Below are 22,366 nucleotides of genomic sequence, written 5' to 3'. Positions count from 1 at the left end.
GATAAGGATTAGGATGAAGCTTTTTGGGATATATATATCTCGTTCAGGATGCGAAACTGATTACTTTTTCAAGAGGCCAATATACGTCCCCGAAGATTTTTGATTGCTTCGGATTCGTATGCAATATATCATACCGCGTATTATAAAGTACAAAGTTCAAGATGTAATTTCCGAACCAATTACATGATCGGATATTGACGCTGGTTAATATCTTTAGGCGTATCCGACGAACTTTTACGCATTTTACCACACGTCCTTTTACAAATATCATCGCTTTTGAATTGCCGGGGCTCAAAAATTAAGGAAAATTGAAAATTGTGGATATAATCTCTTTTGCGACGATGAGTTTTTACAAATATTCCAGTGTTTCACCTGATTCAGGACCTCTCCATAATCTCACGTTACACACCTACGGTCGTAATTCTGATTCGCACGGCAAAACGAGAAAGCTATACCACCTAATTCGATTTACAGCCGAAAAAACTAGACGGGATAACTTCACTCTTCCCGCTGAAAACTCAAAGCAACCATTCGACTTAGTGTTTGCCAAGGGTTCCGTTCGTTTTAAAGTTTGCGTAGAACGCAAATAATCACCCTCATTCATTTATTAGCCTTTCATCTGAAACTAGGTCGTATACATCCACTCAACTCGGGCGCCAATTAAGATCCCCGGTTAGGATGTACTGAAAAATCAAATTAAGCTGCCAATATAATTATGGTTTCTAAACAACGGAAAATCAGCGGGGATGATTCGACTCGAAAGCCCGACACGTTTCTGATCGTCTGCGATGCAATAACTTCGGGGGTATAAACTCGTTGAAAATAGAAAAATGTTTTTTGTTTTTTTTTCTTTTTACAAAAAATCAAACACGTTTTACGCGGGGAGATTTATCTTCATCCCTCTCGGCTGCGGCTAGCGAAATGCGGGCTGAACGATGTTCGGAGGGTTGTACGTGTTACGCTGACGTCGACTATTCGGAATCGGCGATAAAGTTTTTCATCTCGCTTATCTCGGTTATCATAATCGCTCAGATATTTAATTCGTGGAAGGTAACTCGAGCTTGAAATAATCGACCCGGGCAGTCGGACTCTCCCCCATAGAAAGGGCGTAAGGGCAGCTTCGGGGCACGGGGGTGTGTACCGGTATAAATATAAAGGTGAGATAGAAACCATGTCGTTTGCAATGTTTCACGGGGAATGTTTTAGTATTCCGTGGTAGCCGTACGCGTAACGGTCCCCTTTACCTACCAATTAGCCCCGCGTGGAACGGCGGCCGCCATCGATGCTTATACCTGGATTGTACGTTACATGCGTCGTGGCAGCTTTCCGGGGTCTAAGGGGCCCGAGGTAAGCCACCAATTAGAGTGATCGATGGCTCCTGTCTCGACCCAAGATTGGCCGCCTGAATCACAGTCAACGGTATACCTCGTACCGCTATACGAAAATTGTGACGCCCGAGCAGTTGCAGTAAGGGTTAGACCAGGCTAGGTCAGGTTGGGTCAGCCGTTACATATATTATAATAGAAACAGGGGGGAACGTGCGCGTTCGCCTCTCCGTCTCACTCCGAAAGCTACTCGTACTTCAAGCGATACAAGATCATCATTACTTCGTTACGATGCTCGTTTACTTCCCCGTCCTAACGTTCCATCAACATTTCGAGGGCACAGAACCGCAGAGGTCCCAACCATCGCGCTCTCTGAATTCTTCAGCAATTTTTTCTATGAAGTTGGAAAAAAAAATCGAATCAATTCAGAAAATTGGGAAACATTTTTTTTCGCTTCTCATGTTAACGGAACATTTGGGATTTTGATTTTTCTACCGATTTGACACAGCGAGGGTCCACTCTCAGCCCTCGAAATCGCGAAGTTTACGAGTAACTGACTGCTGCAAGTCCACGGAAGGTTGAAAATTTTCCAGACGGATAAGGCGGATGTATAATTTTTCGTTTCATCCGTTGGAACTCAGCGATGTTAATCGATGAAATTCGTTCGGTACATTCATGCTCTTACCTATTTGGATAAAAAAGGGGGAGAGGTAAAAAAAAGACGGAAGTTATTTAAGGGAGACTCATGGGCCGGATTTACTTCGTTGAACGGATTTTATTCTCCGTGATAAATAAGGGTTGGAGGTTTTATGCGGATACCTGCACAACCATCTTTATGATTGAAGTTAACCGATTACTTTTATTAAATCCCCACAAAATCCGGGAAGTAAAACTAATTGCGTCTATACTTTTTCATATACCTACACAACGGATACACCTATACCGCACGTAAACAAATTTCACTATTTCAACAGTGGAAAGTAAAAAGAGATAAAAATCTCGCGGACGAAAGTGTGTCGATTGTAAAATAAAATAATATCCTCGTTGAAAACGCAAACTGCGGAAGTCATCGAGAGAATACATAGATATATAGAATACCTGTACTTCGTACACTCAATTAGTATCATGTATACATACCCATATACCCACCCTCGCTATAAGATTGATTGGAACTGGAAGCTGCTGCGAATGCGGAATTTTTTTCCTTTTCCTTTTCCTTCTTCTTTCGCCTCTTCTTTCTGTTTAACGGAGTCTAATAGGGATGCTTGTATCCTTACTTTCCGCCGAGAGGGGTGAAACGTTCTTACCTTCGTATTCCAGCTCCCGCGAATTTTTTTTTTTCTCCCCCCCTTCTTATTTCCTTTTGTTTTTTGTTTCCGCCACCGTTACTTAAATCTTCCACCGTGACTATAAGCCACAAATAAGACGAACGGTCCCCAGGGGGTTATTGGACCTTTCTACCGTTATATATATATATACCTGTACATACATAGGTATACACACCTCGCCTACTGTACTATTGTATGTATCTAGTGAGGTTAAAAAGAAAAATTTCAAAAAGAGAACACGTGGGTCTGATCGAATCACGAGACTCCTGGGAAATAAGATCTACCGGATCATGTCGCCGCTAGCTCGCGACACCGCTGTATGATTTTTTCTCCCTTCATCCCTCGCATCCATATAACATACAAACGTACACCCATCTACATGGAAGGATATGACAACAAACGAGTGATAAATAACGTTAGGGGATGGCGGTTTTTCCAGAGATGGAAGCAGGTTCCTCGTTACGCCGGATGATTAAGTCCTCCCAAACTCAATAAACCGAAGCTTCGGTTTAATTATCGCCATATATACACGCGCGGTGTGTTGGAGCAATTTTCGACAGGGCGCCGTATCGTTTTGTCTTTACTTCGTTCCCTCAAGTACAGCTCAGATAAACTTACGGCAAAAATGTCGGACGCGTCTTCTCTTCTCTTGTTTTCGGGGCTAATTATCGTCACGTATAATTCGAGGGTGACGTGGGTCGTGGCCCTACCGTAGGCGGGTGCCCGCTGACCGATCAAAATCTCGGAATAAAGTTTCCCGAACGAATTCAGATGCCCCTCGAGTCTCTCGACGTTCGGATTTTCACAAAAATTGGGATCGACGTCCGCGAGCGAAACTTTGGACCCTTAAGTGGCGTGTTACTGCAGCCGTAACTATGTATGTACGTCGCGTGCTTTGCAGCGTAGGTATATGTATGTATAATGCGTGTTAGGGCCGTTGAATCATATTGCGTTATACGTATAATATGAGTTTGTTTTATTTTCCACCGTATCGCATTTCGTCATTATTATTAAAGATCTCGAAAGGAGATTTCCGCCGTGGCGTATATATGTAGGCGTTATACGGTGCGCGTCGATGAAACAAGAGAATGGATGATTGCATTGTGTTATACGGGGTGATTTCTACCCCCGCGGTAATTCGAAACTCCATTTAAATATCAACGACGCGCGTTTTCATTTGGCGTCGCCCAGTTTCTCGTATTTTCACACTGTTCGGAGACAAAGAACTTTCGGAGGTAGAATAATTTCCAATTTTCCCCCGCGGCTATATAGCCGGCAATTCTTTTTATTGTTTTATTTTACCCACTTTTTTTTCCTCACCTTTCTTTTTTTTTTCTCGTCATTCTCTTTCTTCATTTTACTCGGTCTTCTTTTATCCGTGCCCCGGCGAAGGACGACGCTCACCGAAAAACGACAGTGAGAGGATTTCCACCCAGCCGAGTTTCTTTTTCCTTTTCATTTTTTTTTTTTTTTCATCAACTTACACGTATAAATGAATTTATTTTATTGTATTTCAGTTTTTTTTTTTTTTTTTGTCGTTTTTTCGCCTTCCACTCCTCGGGGGGGTCGGAGCTCATTCCGCTCTGATACACATTAGCCGGTACAGCCGGATTGTTTGAAATCCGGGGAAAATACGCCGAGGATTTTACTCGCTTTCGTTTTGAATCATGAAACGCGGTGTATCTATATATATATGTATTATTATATTAATACCTCCTTGGTGAAAATCAAGAACGCGGACGGGAAAGAGCCCTCATTATTCATGAATAATTTTGTCCACTTACTTCCGGTCTATTGAAACTGGCACTTCGTATATTACACCGCGACGCAGATACGATTCAACGGAGTGGCGTCTACTTGAGAAAATTTCATTTGATCATCAGAATCGTTTCGTTGAACCGATTTCAAAAGGTAATTTTTCAGTTTGAACTGTATTTTCTCTTCGCGTTGGAGCTAGATTTTTCGGTGTTTCTGGCACATTGCGATGAAAAAATTCATAGGTTGTTTCGGACGGTTTTCGATTAAATAAACTCATCGATGAAATTCAGGCAGAATTTCATCACGGAAAACTGTTTATTCAGTCGAGTCTATCCACCTCTTTTCCGAGCCATTGTTCCTCGTCTACGACGTGTATTTGAGATACGACCGGCACGATGACTCAACGATGCGGTAAAGAGAAATAATTAGTTTTGGAACTCCTGTAGCGATTGTCGTTCACAGTTTCGAGTTGAACGCGTCAAAACGGGAAGTCTGAATTCGCTTGTAGGGTCAAAACGTACCCCTAAAAATATGGTGTATCCGTAGAATGATACAACGTCGATCATACCCTCTATGGTTCCGGAAGAGGAGAGTTCGTCTTGGGGTGAATCGCGATTTTTCGAATGGACGCAGGCGGTTCGAAGGCACCGGAATCACAGGAGCATTTTGTCGCGCTCCGCGAGTCAAATTGGATTTGAAAATTTCATTAGAATTTTCATCCGAGTTACGCGCCTTTTTGAAACTAAAATCTATACAACTTCGCTCGTACGTATTTACAAACGAAATCAGCAAAGTTATTTTCACGCACATATGCAGAGGTCGAAACGATGAATTATACATCATCAACGAGGAGGTGAGGGGTGCGAAGTGAAATTGCAAACTAGAAGCTTCTCTCTTTTGTTTCATCGAATTGTCTATTATCGTCATTATTATCATCATTATACTAAATTAAAGCCTATTAAGAGCATGTGTACGACTATGATAGATTTATATTGTTTTCGCAACGGACGTTGACGACCGACCGGAGGTGGCTTACAATTAGCCGAAATCGTTTCTCTTCGGCAACGAAACGGCATTACGGATTCGAATAAATGAAAAAAGAAACTCCGCGTTCGCCTACCAACTTCTGGCGTGTAATTTTTTAACAAACATGCTCGCGAATACGTGTAGGTGTGGCCATCGCTATTATGACCGACATTAACCACCTATTGTCTTTCTGATTGCGGTTTTGGTCAGCTCTGCAAAATAATTACGTGTTTCAACACCCAACGGCACCACCGCGTTACACGAACATCACGTCTGGGTCTACGTATACACGTATATACGTATGTACGCGAAAGTGAAAACAATTAAAAGCGCAAATGACGAATACGCATCGGTTAAAATACGTGCCTATATTCCAACCATTTCTAAATCCGCAACGACTAGCTTGGTCATTTTGCTCGATTCTTTACCCCGCATTTTTTACGTCATTTATTCGTTGATTCATTGCGATGTACGACAGTTTCGAAGAAGCTGCGAAATTTCTCGTCGATTCTAAAAAATTGATTCCCAAATGGTCCGTCACCTGTTGGAAAGAAAAAGAGAACGAGAAGAAAAAAAAAAAAAAAAAAATCACGGTGTATTTCTGGAGAGCCCGATCTATCCGGACGAGACGGAAAATACTCGTTACATTATGTATAGTACGTGAAAGCTTTTAAAGTAGGTATACGGGTTTAAATCCTGACCGAAACTTAGGCCAACACTCGAGGGTTCTGGAGATGAGAGGTAAGGTCACCTCGCTCAAAATTCCAACCAACAACAGCTTACGTGTACTTAACCGGTATTATAGTGTGCACGGAAACTATCGGTGAAAATCGATCCCGCTGCTGCTGAGTGATTTACATGTACACAGGGATATCCGCACGGTGTGGACTCGCGTACGTACGCGAACGCCCGAGTTGATAGGCGGAAGCCGCGATAATATAATTTTCGGAGCAACTGTTGGGCGAAATCAGCGGCGAAACGCCGGAGGAAGGAAACTCGCGGAGAAATGGAAGGCTATGGACGAAATGAAAAAACGCTACTAAATAAATAACGGGAAAAATGAGGAGGTGAGGGAAATCTGATTTTTCCGAACTACGCTGGAATCAATCTACGTTCACTTCCACCCTCTCCGTTCAACGTCGAGCGAGAATCCTTTGTTCTGATTGTGGAGTGCGGCAGCCGCGAGTTCTATTCCTCGGAAGTAAGCCAATCTTCATCTGACGGACGAGCTTTTCTTGAAGTGCCGGTAAATATCCTAGAGAAGAAAATTAGGAAATCTCAGGATCAAAGCTCCACACGCGCGCTTATTCTGTATCTAAAAGTGTGTACCGGTAATATCGTGGCGTAGGTCCCGGCGGGAAACGGGACCGTGACACGTCTCCAACGATACCTTGTAAATTGCGAAATTTCAAACCTCGTTCATATTGAACACCGGAGATTTAATCCGCGTGTATTACCGTGAAAATTTATATTAGCGGGGCGAACGTTTGATATTATGTCGAAATTCGTGCGGGGAGCTAAACGTGTTACAGATTGTCGAAAAAAAGAGAAATCAAAGGAAAAAAAAAAAAAGAAGAAGAAGAAGAGATAAATGAAAATTATTGATTTCTTCCCGAGTAATAATCATAACCGAGTCGAATGAAGTTTTATCGAAGGAACATAAATCTCCCGAATTCCAGATAAATTGAATAACGGTCATGAAACGTTTTTTTACAACATGTCGAAATAAAAACGTCATATTTTACCCAAAAATTTGCTCAGACCAACGACGGTACGCACCCACGATCTGCTGTTGAACAGGAGACGGAATTTGAAAAATCGAACGATTTTCAAGAATTTTTCAAATTGTCAAACTTGTGGACCTCGATCGCAACGATTACGGTGTATCGAGAATTTGATATTTCATTCTGACGTTTTTCGCACAAGCACTTTTGATTTTGTTTCCGATTAGATTTTGTGAAGCAAAAAAATTGAGTGTGAAAAAATTTATCGTACAAATTTTGCCCTCTCAGATATAATGGCTTTCATTTGATAAAAAAATCCTCGGAGGTGTTTCTTGTACGGGAACTCGAAGTGTTTGGCGTTTGAAAAATTTCATTCGCGGGGATGTGGTAACTCGCGATAATATGCGGGTCGCGTTTTGTTGAGTTCAGACGAAGCGAATCGTAAACGTAGAGTCGCACTCGTTCGTAGTGTTTTTACAATCAGTTAGCTGTACGATTCTTACACCGAGGTAGGAAATAATGAAAACTAATTAGCATAGAGATTACAAGATATTCTCGCGCCGACTTCTCCTATATACCTATACCTATGTACGGCTGTTGAACTTGAACCCCCCGTGCAGCAGCTGACATCATAATAAGAGCCCCACGTACAACCCTATCCTCAAGTGTCCGTGGAATTGGTATGTGTATGCCAGATACAAATTCGAGGCAAACCAGCTGATGCTTTCCACTTAGTTAAGGAACAAATATGATTTTTTTCGATTTGATGTTTCGGTCGTTTGATTGTTTTTTTTTTGTTTTCTTCCAAACGCAGCACAATTGTTGACGTCGTTATTGTGACTGCGATTGTTACAGCGATCTTCGTCATTATTACCGGGCTTATTGTTCGTAACGTCGTTCGTTCGTGTGACCGATTCGAGTCGGTTTTAACGCGTTTATGTTTATTCAATTATAAATTTGCTTTAATTCGACGCTTTGGTTTTCTGCGTACTGCAGCAGACTATGTAATACATATATAGCCACGTATACGACGAAGGTCCATGTAATACATAACGTCGTCGGTACGAAAATGTCACGGTGAATTTCCAGGCGTCCTACCTAGACGTCGAGGATTCGGATATTCTGATTCCCCGCAGCCGCTGCATTTGAAAGTGTAATAGCTGGTGTAAATTGAATTTTTCTGTTTGCCAGGACCAAACCACCTGCAACACCGAATATGAAAAGCAAAGTAATCCCTCTTGGTCGATGCTTTTCTTTCTACTCCAGTCAATTTTTTTCTCCCCTCTTTCTTCCATTCCCCCTCTTCTTCTGTTCTTTCTTTCTCACTTCTGTTTTTTCGTTCCTCCGCTGCACTTGTGCTCGATACACCGAACGGATTATGCCCAATTATAATTAGGTCTCTTACTTTGAATGAAAATATATAACATTTCGCTCTCATTTCGATTTTCGGATAAGGTATGAAATATTATTATACGTGAGCCTCCCTGTACGAGGGATCGTTGAAACGAGTTCATCCTAAATGTGTTAGAATATTAAACCTCGAGAGCGGCTAATTAGGTGAAACTAATTGCCAAGATCCTCTGAGGATGCCTGATAAAAGCGGTTAATTATATATGCTCAACAACTTCGACAACAATTAAACCGATCCCTTACGTTCTATAACTAGATATTCTCGAGCTTCTCGCTGAATAAAATATCATTCGATATTCCGGGGCTGGAGCGTGGAGATATCAGAATGAAAAACGAAAAAAAGAAGAGAAAAAAACGAAAATATGTATCATACATTTAAATATGCGTAGCGGCTATAACGCGCGTATCTGGCATATTTAGGTATACGGGGGATATAATACTCCCACCTTCTAATTTATAATATAGATACGGATCGCACGGTATTCCGCAATTGCGTGTTCAGAAGTTTAACCGACCACCTGCTCTTTCTCTAATCACATTTAGCACACACCTTCGGACTCGTCGGTCTAGAGCACCACCGACGCAGAGACGGACTATGCCCGGCATAGACGCGAGCTATCGCGATGTTTTACAGTAATTAGCGAAAAGCGCGTCGATAGATGTGCCTGATGTATGGCGTGATGCGCTCGAGCCGTCATTGTCTGCGGTTTGCACGTAAACCATTCTCGGGGAAAAAAAAAATACAACGAACCCGCCGTCGAAGCGGATCGACGGCTCCCGAAATACGTGTCGAGAGACGAAAGAGCGAAATCAAAATGAGGAAATTCTCGAATCAGCCCCGATGCGGTGAAAATTTATTATTCGCCGAGGAGATGGAGGCACAAGAACATCCCAACCTCACCCGACCTACTTTTATTCGAGAATGAATTTAAATGTATCGCTTACGTATGCTAAATTCGATTCCGCGGTAACACACCTACCTGCGTAACGTGTCCGTATACCTATATATGTATATACAGTATACGTATGTACGTGTTTGCGGAAATTGACATTCCTCCTATTTCCCATGGCGATATCAATCAACGAGTAATTTCACACGTGCGGCTCGCGGCTATACGTGTATAATACGGACGATGCGAGAAACCAATTATTCAGAAATGTTAGACAGAAACGGTGTGAAAACCGTATTTCTTAACTGCAACCGACGGAATTACAGGTACGTATGTGTTACCGCGAGGTAACAGATACATCGGTATGCAGTTTCGACGACCGATGGAAAGAACAAGAACACACCTGGCCGGTTCTACTTTCTTACAATCACCCCGCGTCATACTGCAAAACTCCGATCGATCAATCGATCCGAAAAAAAGGATTTCCCAATCCTCCACGATTCCCTGAATCAACGAATCATAAGAAAAATAACGATAAATCAATAACGAAATGAAAAAGCTCCCGTCGATTTTTCGATATTTCGACGCCCTTGCTGCACCAAAGTGGGTGAAAAATGTCGATCCTGTTTTTCATAGAAAAAAAAACGAAAAGAAAAAAGAAAAACAGCTATCCCTCGACAGACTTCCGCCTCGGATTTCGGCCTCGAGAAAATCGAGATAAAAATCTAGAGGAATGAGACCCGTGCACGTAATTCGTGAAATAATTCGCCGTTGGTACGATCAAGACGGACGTAGGAGTCGTTGCGTCACACGGTCATCATCAAAGTTCCGATTCGTTCGCGGTACACGCTCACGCGGTTGGATAATATCACTATAGATCTGACGTCTGTACGACGTCACGGTTTTGTGAAAACCTATTTCTAGACTACGATACGCCAACGCGATTCCGTCGCGTGTCTAAAAATAAATTACTCGAAGAGCGATCAACGAACGGGCGAATCATAAATATAGAAATACGGGGAATCGTTGAATCGTTCAACGTCCGTCATCGCGGATGTGCATTTGAGAATTTTTCTACATTTTTTTCTGTTTTTTTGCTAATCTTCGTTATTTTGTTTCAGAGTTCGGGTGGAGTACTACGTGAACGAAAATACATTCAACGAGCGTCTCCAGCTTTACTTCATAAAAAATCAACGATCCAGTGAGTATCAATCGGTCCGAAGAACCGGTCTTTTATTTTTTTTCTTCCTCCTCGCTCGGAAAATCGGAGCGTAAATTTTCAAAGATTGCGCGATAAAAGTTTTAACCGGCGAGAAATTTGTACCTCAGATCGTCCGCGTATGGGTATACGTATATGTATAGGATACGTCACTCTTGGAATAGGGTGAAAATGAAAAGCTGTAGAATGAAATGGAACGAAATGAAATGGAATAGACAGCGATCGTCTTTTTTACGAGGACCTCGTAAATGGTCTCTGATAATACCCACTTCCGTTTCTCTTTATACACACAGGTAGGTATACGTGTAGATGTAGATACATGTATATCATGTACGTGTAACATCCAGGACCAGAAATCCCCGTATCTCGCGCGGATAAGGCTCGAATAATAACTTTTCGCGCTCGTAAAGTCATAGCCGAGGTTTACTTCGTTCGACGACCCTCGGTTTTTTTTTTTTTTTTTTTCTTTTTTTATCTCGTTTTTCCGCGGACCTCGCTTTGTAAGATGTCGGAGAAAGTTTGTCCGATCCTTCATCGTCGACCTCACATTTCGGACGGAGCGGAAATACCGGAATCGCGACGATCGCGCTGCCGAAGTTGCATCGATCGGCGTCGCCAAAAAGTCGGCGAAAAGATTCGTTCCTTTTTAACTCAGACGAATTTGCTAACGGATAAATAGCTGGGTAAGTAACTTCTCTCCGTCGCAACGAATGGGGAAAAAAATGAGCTGAAAATTCGATCGTCCTGTCGTTCGCTCGTTCGTTCTTCACCCCGGTCGTTCCGCCCAGGCGACAAACCGGCAATTCGAACGGCCTCCCGCACTCCCTTTTGACAAGGATACGTGTATTTAGTTTTCAATTGCAACGTTTGCGAAAAGTAGGGTGAGGACAGACACGAAGTTGTACAAAGGTGGTACGATAAGTATATACATATATATATATATACGGCGAGTGTTCGATCGTAACTAAAAATAGATGGCAAAGCAAAGTGAACTCCGATAATGCATCGATCCGGAGGCTAATTGTGAGCGGGGTATAGGTACAGCGCGCAAGTTTTCCACGCTCGGTTGAACGTCTACGTGTTGTACGTACGTACAATGTGCTTCCTGTAGCTTTGTACGTTACCCACCCCGTCTCTCTGTACACGAATTCTCCACTGTGATCCGAGGACTTTGACCAATATTCGCGGTATCGGCCAATTGATATCGTGGTCAACGGTTCGCCAATTGAACCGACCCGTTATCGCGGCTCGATTCCAAGCCACCCTCGAAAATGAGAAACGTCGTCGATCGAAATTCATGCTTGATCTCTGTGGAAAAATCGGCGCCCGATTTCTCGGAAAGCGGGCGCGTTCGCACCTGCGTCTACCTTTGTACTACGTAACGCATACATATATGTATCGCGTGTACGGGGGGGGGAGGTGGAGAACGTTGACGGTACTTTTTATACGAGGGCGTAAAACGTGTACCGCTGATCGGGGGGTGTTTGAACAGGGAACTTTGAGTGGTAGGTTTGAATTCGACGTGTCCCGTTATTTGTCTTTGCCAAGGTTGTAAAAATATAAAAGACACGACGCTACGTCTCCCTAATTTGGGGCGACGATGTTCAAAGGAAGGTGAGTATATAAAAAAAACAGGCGAATAAATAAGAGCGCTATGAGAGAGAGAGAAAAAATAAAATCATATAAAATTTTTCGAATAAATACTCGACTGCCGAGCGTCGCGAAGGGACCTCCAGTCATCGTAGTCGGTCGGATGTTTCTGACTTTGAGGCGCAAAGCGATCCTTGATCTTTGATTAGAATTACGGGGGCCAGCGTAAAGGATTACCGTCGGTTGGATGTAGTTTACGTTACACACGTATAACCCGTACACCCGATCCACAATACGCTGTTCGCACACGCAATTATAGAGAAATTCGCTCTACGTACGTACATGTATATACGTATATGTATACCCATACGCGCGTGCATAGGTAGGATAAAATCGATAGCACTTTGAATTCCGTTCACATTACTTGAATTTCATCCGCACAAGGATTTTCCGTAGAGTACCGTAATACCGCGGCGCGAAATTATCCTCGAGTGTATTTAACGTCTCGGCCGCAGTTCTTCCTTTTGTGCCCCGGCGGGGGATGAAAGCCGATAAAGTAAAGGTCTCTCGATGATAGAATTTAATTGCGATTCCACTTGCACCGCTAAGCAGATACAAATACCGCCTGTCTCCATTTTGTTACAGGTCTGAGGATACGATTGGCCAATCTTTTTTTCAAACTGCTCACCTGCTTCCTGTACATATTCAGAGTCGTTACCGACAACGATCCAACGTTCGCGGCATGGTGAGTGAATAGAATGAAAAAATAACAGCGATACGACGGATCGCGATGGAAATATTTCAATAATAATTGCGAGAAATAAGTGTACCGCATCTCTGACGGAAGTAGTACAACGTAACACCATTTGTATCTCTACTCGCAAACCCTTTCAATGGAACGGCGGCGATAGCGATTGCTAAAGTTCGATATAACTTTGCCATTTTGCCATTATTTCTGTTCTACTTCGGAGTTCGAGTCATTCGGGATGTACATGAAGGTGGACAGTTCCCATTGATCGAGTTACAACGGAGTTTCGAACTCTGTAGTTCGTGGTGCTATTAGTACATGAGTATGTTATATCTACCGAAGGTGACCGCTAAATTTTCAACGGAAAAAATCAACCGAAAATATTATCGCTACGAAATTTATTCTTTCCTCCCCCCCCCCCCTCCCTGAAATCATTGTTCACCGAAAAATTTGGTCGTTTCGACGATTTGAATGAAAAAAAAAAAGAAGAGAATTAGCGACCGATTCGTTTTCCCAATTTTTTCATTTTTCTCCTTACTCTTATAATCTGCAGTTACGGTTGCACGCCGGCGAACAAAACGGAGTTTCTTATATCGCAAAACCTTACGGAGGAAGAATTTCAGGAAAATCCAACGATAAACTGGGATGCGATCGTCTGGGTTAGAAGACCACTCGAGTTATGGGGGGTGCAAGTCTTCCTCGCGATGATATCGCTGACGGAAGCTCTCCTCCTCGCCTACCTGGGATATAAGGTACTCTTTATAAACTTTTAATTGAAAATCAACTTTCACCTCTCTCTCTTTGTCTTTCCCCTTCTGTTCGTCTCTCTCTCTCTCTCTCTCTCTCTCTCTCTCTCTCTCTCCCTCTCGCTTCTCTTTTCCTCTCTCCCTCTCGCTCTTTTGGTCCGCGTTGGAACCTTTGATACCGCCGGCGCGGGTATCGGTGTGTCGTGTATCCACTTCGTCTGAAGAAAAAGCTTTCGTATTCAGTTATCCGGTGCAGTATAACGCGGTATGAAATTGAATTTCAAAAAAACTGACTCCGTATACATCACTCGTACAATTCATAGATATTTTAATCCAATCAACGTTTCAAACGACTCTTTCGAATGAACTAATTTCGTCGAACGTCGAATAAAAGTGGAGAAGAAAATCACAAAAGGGAAGTACCTACCCTTTCCACCGCAAAGGCGATACGTCGGAAGAGAAAAAAGTATCGAGATAAGATGAATATTTTTACTCGGAGGAAAAAGTAGGTATAAGCGGGAAGTGTGGTTCGGGACGACAGGAGGAAGGACGTATGTGTACGCTTATGGTATAACTACGTACGGGGGAAATTCTTCATGGCCAATTTATCTTTCCGTCCCCAAGTCCCGGAGCGGTTGTACTAATGTTATATCGCCCTGCACCGCCGCGCCCAGGTGTAGCGATGTGGCAAAAGATTCAAAACTCTTATTGTTAGCGTGGAAAAAGAGAAGCGAAGAAGGGAAAAGAAAAACGGGAACGAAGTTAAAAAAATAAAATAAACGCGGCGTAGAACTCCCGCGAAACGAGAGAGCGAAAAACATAAGTAAAGTAAAGTTACAATCTGTCTTCATTAAAGTGGCGCTCTTTTTGTTCGACCGACATTGTTCGAATTTGATTTTTATTCATTCCTTTTTCTCTTTCGAGGAAAGTTTCGGAAACTCGGATTTTCGCGAGGTCAAGCGTCGGGTGGATTACAGAATGGGAATATTCTCTTCGTTTTCCTCATTTTTTTTATTTTTTTTTATTTTCTGGTTTCCAACGTTCGTAATACGCACAATTATCATATCGTACGTAGTCGAGTAGCAGCTTTGCGAAAAAGTTCCAGGTTCCGAAACTGTACAGATGTGGGGTATTGAAAATGTTTTCACCGAAGCACGTAGACGAAACGGATTTTCAGTGAATTTCTCATCAGTCATGCAAAAAGCATATATAATTAGGGTCAGTTATTATGTTATACGATCCCAAAAGTTTAACAACTATTGCGGGACGTACGACGCGATACCGAAAACCAATTACCATTCGCGGGTAGGTATATGAGAATATATTTATGATCTGATTATTCAGTTTATACGTTTACCATACGCGTGTGGAACTTGCTCCGTTTGTCGCACATTATTTATTCGCCGATTTGCTCGATGTTCGTTTGTTTTTCAACGCACACCGCGCACGTAGTGTCGAAATTTACATGTCTTCGGCGAGGTTTCCGAATCCCGAATCCCGAACCCTGGGGGGGAGGGGGGTGGGGTGTCCCGGATCCCGGATCCGCGGTCCGGAACAGTCGGTGAGGCACCTGAGAGCCGGGAGGTCCCCAGGGACACGGGGCATAATCCTGGCTTAAGGCTAATGATCGTAGAGGTACCGAACCTCATGCCACCTTCGCAAAATCTGGCGTGACACTCATACGCGCGTTCCGAGGTTGCACCGCGCGGCGTTTCCGCTCTCCTCGCCCGCGGCGGCGTACCTGCCGTAGTTACACCCATTTGCAGATAAATTGATCGCGAGACGAAATCCGACGGAGTAAATGTACCCGTAATGGAGTGCGACGTGCAATTATCCTCGACTCCTCCGGGGCGATGGGAATAATAATTTGAGCTCCTTTCACTCACGCGGGATTTCCGCGAGACGTATCCGTACGTTGAATCCGAGCGCGGTTACCGGGGGCTCCTGATCCACGAGAAAAAGTACTGATACCGCCGTAAGGGCGGAACAAAACTGAACGAGCGTATCCGCTTGTTGTTCCTGAATACCCGTAAACTTTATTTCGGATTCCGCTGAATCGGGACGACCCGTCGTCGACCGAAAAATTCATACCTCGTTATCGACTGGCTCGTCTTTATAATTTCGGACCGACAGTCCTGCCCCCGTTTTTTGCCTCCTCTTTTTTTTCGTTTCAACCTTCTCTTCGCGCTCCTGTTACCTCAGCGACGAAAAGCCAGTTATTCTGCATGATTTGTACGTTATTGTATATAGGTATCGCTCGGTAGCCGATCTTCAAAGCTTCTCTTGTAATCCGAAGGCGACGATCCGCGTAAGAAATTTAACACTTACCTAACAATCGGAGCGGGTCAATTCCACTGACCCAAGTAATTGACCTCGAGATGCTCGGCGACGACCTTTCTCAGCTGAGTTAAAAAAAAGAAGCTTCAACGACACATTATGTTACCTACACCGCGTGTAGAATCATGGCTGATTATCAAGGCCTCCGATGGCGTAACTTAGAATATATTTCGGGATCGCAAGGAACGGAGAAGAAAAAACCGTGAGAACGATAAACTAATTTTCCAATTTTCAGACCCTCGTTCGTTTGAAAGTGAGAAAAAGAGGAGAAAAAAATCTCGAAGTCCGATGCCGAATAGTTTGTGAATTTTTCCGCCATCGTAAACCGCGTCGTTCCCCGCGAATTGCGTCGCGGTATTTTCAAATTTAAGAAAATATCCTTTTATCCGATGTACGTGAATATTTTTGCTATTTTAGCGAGCACGGAACGCGAACGTTTAACGATATATTCTTTCACATTTTGTATACACACGTAAAACGCGGCTCGCTCGCAGGTTTTACACCTTGTCGCACTCGCGCCTCTCCACTTCCATTCGGGATAACAACTTCGAGTGGTATACCTATACCTGTGTATAACACCGATGTGCATCGGATATCGTCTTATATTTACCCGGCGTATACGTGCACACATCTATACATACTTATATATATGTATGTAGATGGCGTTGAACCTATAGATATACTGTATATATATACAGTATAACCCGTGCGTGGTGTATGAAGTTATATCCTTGCGAGGAATATAGAGGCGAATGCCGCAACATCCGTACACAACCCCTTTTAACCCACGGGAACGAAGTAACTCGTTCACTTTTATTTCCAAGTCGCTTAGCCAAGCCAGCTTTATACTTTGGTTCGAGGTTCCATCCACAAGACCGGGGGGTCTCACCACCGCCCAGTGTAAGAAAGTTGCTCGTTGCTTTTTCGTCCTCTTCCTCCTTTTTTTCAGTTTTCTTCTCTCTCTCTCTCTCTCTCGCTTCCTCTCTCTCTCTCTCTCTCTCTGTCTCTCTATGCAATTTTCTTTAGTGCATCCACCCACTTGCTACAACTGCAAAAGTCATCATTATTTCTCTAATGCAGCCGCAGTTAGCGAAATTGTGATATTCTATTTGATCGCAATTTTAGCGGATGTAATGTGTACGGAAAATAAAATGTGAAAAAAAAAACGAAGAATCAGTTTCAACCGGGTAATGAAATATTGTATACATTTATTAAGATGAACAGAGAGACACTTGTATTACCGCAGATGCGGGAATTGAAAATTTTGGAAAACTCTTACGTCTGGATAAAAATTTTCGGCATATTCGTCGGTCACAGGAGACTTTGGATCTGTCGGTATTTCACGTTTTCGAAAATCTCTTGGACTCTACTTTGACCCGTACATTGAATTCTACACAGATCTAGCGTATAACGTTCGTATTCGTGGGTAGATAGAAATCAGAAAATAAAATTGACCAACGGTGTGCATCGTGAGCTTCGGATTACATTGAGTTTGATTAAATGATCCCTATCTACTCGATAAATCCGAAGCGGTATAATAATGGAATATATAATAATCCCGGATTACGATAAATGATAATATAGCTATAATACTTGTAGTATATGTAATTAAAATCACCAAAGGATAATCGTATTCCCTGCAAAATTATACGAAAGAATCGAAATTGGATTAGGAACGGTATGGATCGGAAATTATTTTTACGACGTTGAAAAATCATAAACGTACCCGCGGCTGCGGTATGAGTCGATAAAGTAAAATGCACTCTGATAATAAATAATTGCGATCGTCGTCGAATTATACCCGTTGACGAACGATCGTTGTCAAGTTTTCACGGGGTGTGTTGAGCTGTCCTCCTGATTTCCGCAGGGCAACATCTGGCAGCAGCTTCTTTCCTTCCATTTCATCCTGGAATTGGTCAACACGATCCCATTCACCATCACGGTGAGTACTTATCTCTGATACATCAAGATTACGCGCTCTCGTGTTCTCCTTTCATTCTTTTATCTCGGTTATATTACGATTGCGATAAGACTTAGAGTTTTTGAAAGAAAAAAAAAAAAATTTTCATCCCCTCTCGACCGTTGTCCCACATCAAATCTTGAAAAGGCAGTCCGTGCAGGCTGGGTAAAAAATGAAAAAAGACTTTGATTTCAAAAATATTTCGAGGTCGTCCAAAGGGTTGGAAGTTTTGGTAATTCCAAATCTCGTGAAAAAATTGATTTTTCAACGAAAGAAGAATTTTTCAACGCACTGAAATTATCGTAATTTTGAAACCTCCGAATTTCCGTGCATCGCGCGCTCGATTAAATAGGCGTACGAGCGATTAGTGAACTCGGCAAGATCGTAACCGTAGTGACCCAGGTCAAATGAATTTCTCCGGCGGCTAGATAACATCGAGATAAAGGGGTTGGGGGGGCAGCGTAAGATGACGAACACACGAACCACGGTAAATATGTGTATAGAACGTGTGCGCGTCCGTGTAAGAAGGAGTGATTTCATCGGGGATAATGAAAACCGGTGGTTGGCTCCGGTAGTTGAGGGTCGGCACGGGACAGTTCATCGGGCTTTTCATCCTAACGAGGTGCGTCGCAAATTAGCCGGTCCAACTCTTATACACACAGCGATACCCGTGGCTAAATACCATGCACACCCCGCACACGTACAGACACACACGCACACACGCGCGCACACGTTCGGGATATTCGACAGAGACATAATGGTATTATGCATAATTAGGATAATACCGCTTGAATTTAATTTGCTTACGTCATTAAACTCAACGTTCACGAGTTTCTATAACAGTAAACCAGAGCTACACATGCAAGCTTATGTGTATACCTCTTGCAGTATGCGAACCGGCTTTCCGCCTATACTGCGGTAAATAGAGGGGGGGGTTACGGTAGCGACGGGGTGAAAGGGGGTCGGGGGGGGTTAAAGGGGGGGTGGAAATATACCCCCACCCTCTTGCATAATTCAAAACGTCATGAATAACTTAGTAAACATACTATGTGCCGCAGAGCTCAATGTCGGAGAGAAGATGTCAGGCGTGTCACACGTCTACGAATAGAGTTTCGTCGCGTAGGTGCAGATGCACGTGTATTTACACCTTGTGTATATATGTATAACCGGTCTATTATTTTTTTTTTATAACTTTACTCTTTCGTTTTCAGTGTTTTATTTTCAGTCGAAACCCCTCTCTATTCTCTTTTTTTTCGTTCCACTCGCCAGCTGCACCTTAATATTTGATTGAAAATAAATAAGAGAATATCCGACGTCGCGAAATGATGAACTGGCGGGCAACTCGACGTTGAACGACTTATGCCCCGCTTTCGGTTTTTCTACGTAACTCCGATCGTTTCAAAGGGTTTATTCATGCAAATTAGCTCCGCGATGACCGGCCCTGCAAACACTCCGTGTTTGCCGATGGAATATTTACCTACACGTAGGCCGGGGTTTTCTATTCAAATCGATTTATAATACGTCGTAACGTGCATCGTTATTCCGTTGATCGCCGGCAGTCGTTTACAATTAACGTTTATTAGCTCGTGTCAATAGTTAATAGTATATCTACATCGTTATTCAGCCATCGACGAATCAAAATTACTTCGTTTGACTTTTCTGACGATAATTCTTTCTGCTCATTTTACTCATTTTCAACGAGTGTAGAAAATTTCACTCGCGAAATTCATTTACTGTCTAACTTTTGACAAATGTCTGTTCCAGCTTCTCTATCCACCGATGAGAAACCTGTTCATACCGGTGTTTTTGAACTGCTGGTTGGCCAAACACTCTTTGGAGAACATGTTCGTGAGTATGGAAAATTGTCGTTCATTTCTCGATGAAAAATTCACCGAAAACTTTCGAGAAGAATAAAAAAAAAATCAAACGAACGAACGATGCGAAAGAAAAATGGAAGCGAAGCTCCGTTCAACGCGTATAATAAATTGATATCTTTTAGAACGATCTTCACCGTGCCATGCAAAAGTCACAGTCAGCATTGAGCCAACAGCTGATGATTCTCAGCGCCACTTTACTCTGCCTCGTATTTACCAGGTGAGTTGGAATTTTCCGTTTCACGCCCTCCGAAAGGGGACAATTACGGTCCTCGATTGCTCAAATCGAAATAAGAATCTAAAGAAGAAAATAAACGACGACGAATCCTGCGTACGAAGAATACCGATCGTCGGTTGCGGTGGTGCGAAGAGAGGGTGGAAAAAAAAAATATATATTCAATCAATTGCGAACGACAACGGAAGTCGATGCTTCGAGTCGACCGCAGCGGAGGGTATAACAACCGTGCGGTCTTCGCTTTTAAAATGGTGCAACGTCGCGTGTCGCGTATAGCCGGAATCGCGAACACTCTCACACACGACCATGCGCGTCCCTCCGTTTGTCCATTCTCGCATCTACTAGGTACACGCCTGGCATTCCCATTCGTGTTTGTCCACTGGTTTACAGTTACCCTCCAACGATATACGTGTTTGTCGCGAAACTACTACATCCTACCACCCACCACCCCCCCCCCCCCCCCGCACGGGTCTTCGGCTATACTTACGAATGCATGTACCCCCCGGGTGGTCGGTTTATTAATGCCTCCGCTGTGCCACTTAGAGCCTTCGCTCTGTTTCCAACTACGTCACCTTCCTCGTCCTCAACATAGTTCCCCCCGGACGTTTCGCGCGATGGCTGGTTTACGGGGGCTTTCATTTCGCTCGTGCGACGATTCGATCTCGATGGGAATCGGGTCGCCGAACTTGAGCTTTCTTTATTACGCTTCCGAACCGCGGCCGAAACTTTGGGGGGGATGGGCAACTTTTTCGAATAATAAGTATCGTTTTTTCTCTCGAATTCGAGACACCGCGCGAACTCGAGATGTGACTTTTTCGTCACACCCGGGGAGGAACGAAATCGGAAATATTTTTCGTTCTTTTCAATCCACCTATAGACGTGAAATTTTCTTCTTTTTTTTTCAGTTCGGTTTATCGTCCCTCGCGTGCGTCGTAGGGCAAGCCGTCCACGCATCGATTTCCGTAACTTTTATACTTATATAGCCGAGCCAGAGCCGCACCTAGGTATACCTATAAACGTAACCGACTGACCAACGCCGGTAGTTATCGTGACCAGCGTTTACACTGTGTCGATTCGGAAACTTTGTTTCGCAACGATCGTTCCCTTCTTTTTTACCACCGCTTTGTTTTTTTCTTCATCCTTCTTCCTTATTCCTTCTTTTTTTCTCTCATTCCAAAAGTACAAAGTAGTAGACACTCTCCCCGGAATTGATGCTCAATTATTGGTATAACAATTATACCGAGAGCCCGGCAACGCACCCTTTTTCCGAATCCTGCAGCAATTTTTTCTCCCTCTCCCTCGATCTCCGCCCCCGAAATAAAAATTGAATTATACTATAGATTTTTCATTCTACTCTTCGCGTCGAAAGTAGTGAGGGGGAAAGCCGTCACCCCTTACGTCGTTCCGTGCACCCGAAAAGCTTTTCGCTTCGTAATATTCGTCAATTATTAGATTTTTCTTTTTTTTTTTTCAAAGTTAAAAGGGGACCGGCCGCGTTTCGCGTATACCGGAATACGAAACTAATGAAATTATACAGGCGGAATATTTTCAGTGATTTTTAACGCCCCCTTATGTACGATCCGAAGTTTGACGAAACGGTGGTGATAAAAACGGGAGTTTGGAGACTTTTTCCGACCAGGAAAATGATGTTTCCCCTTTGAAATAACTCTGGATTTTCGGCTCCACGAATCCAAAACTTCGAAGAGCGTGATGTTGAAAATTCGGATATATCTGAATCCAGAATTTCCCGATTCTTTTGGCCTACCTCTGGTACCGGGAGATCGGAGTTACCGCCCTCGCGTAGCCAGAGAGAAGGCGGTTTCGCAACCCGAACTCGTCCTCGCTAGGGTGCTCTCCGAGTGCAGTACCCGTTCATTAGTACGACGCTTTATTTTAATGTAGTTACGTCAGGGCAGCCATTCCCTTCCAGACTCAAATGTCAACGACCGTACCAAACTATGACCCTGTAAACCTCTGCTCCGTATCCACCTACTCTTTCAACCAGCGATACATTCACGCGGCGAACTAGGTATCTCTCAAGGTTAAATGGCCGTCTGCTCTAAACTTTACGACCCACCGTACTCCGAAGCACGAATGTTGTTACCTATACGTACGTACTTTCTGCAATTACGGGAACGACGTGTGTGTGCCCCTCCACACCCTCGCGTTACAGCTGTACACAGATGCGATATCTGC

At 43.3% G+C, this 22,366-nt stretch overlaps 1 protein-coding gene across 23 annotated transcripts in view; it reads left to right on the top strand.

Moving 5' to 3' along the window:
• Nucleotides 1–22,366, top strand: part of LOC105685764 (potassium channel subfamily T member 2) — a 103,449-nt gene that overhangs the window by 63,644 nt on the left and 17,439 nt on the right. For 21 of the 23 annotated variants that reach the window (XM_048650876.1, XM_048650874.1, XM_048650867.1 and 18 more), the window contains 6 exons: nucleotides 10,583–10,662; nucleotides 12,916–13,015; nucleotides 13,572–13,770; nucleotides 17,969–18,043; nucleotides 19,826–19,909; nucleotides 20,061–20,155. In XM_048650876.1, the coding sequence (XP_048506833.1) occupies nucleotides 10,583–10,662; nucleotides 12,916–13,015; nucleotides 13,572–13,770; nucleotides 17,969–18,043; nucleotides 19,826–19,909; nucleotides 20,061–20,155 (633 nt within the window). The remainder of the gene's footprint in view (nucleotides 1–10,582; nucleotides 10,663–12,915; nucleotides 13,016–13,571; nucleotides 13,771–17,968; nucleotides 18,044–19,825; nucleotides 19,910–20,060; nucleotides 20,156–22,366) is intronic. The other 2 variants (XM_048650858.1, XM_048650857.1) reach the window with 2 other exon arrangements.

Source organism: Athalia rosae, chromosome 2 (genome assembly GCF_917208135.1).
Source record: "Athalia rosae chromosome 2, iyAthRosa1.1, whole genome shotgun sequence".
Taxonomy (NCBI): Eukaryota; Metazoa; Arthropoda; class Insecta; order Hymenoptera; family Athaliidae; genus Athalia; species Athalia rosae.
The sequence above is the reverse complement of the archived record's forward strand: the minus strand, read 5'-3'. Positions and strand labels throughout refer to the sequence as shown.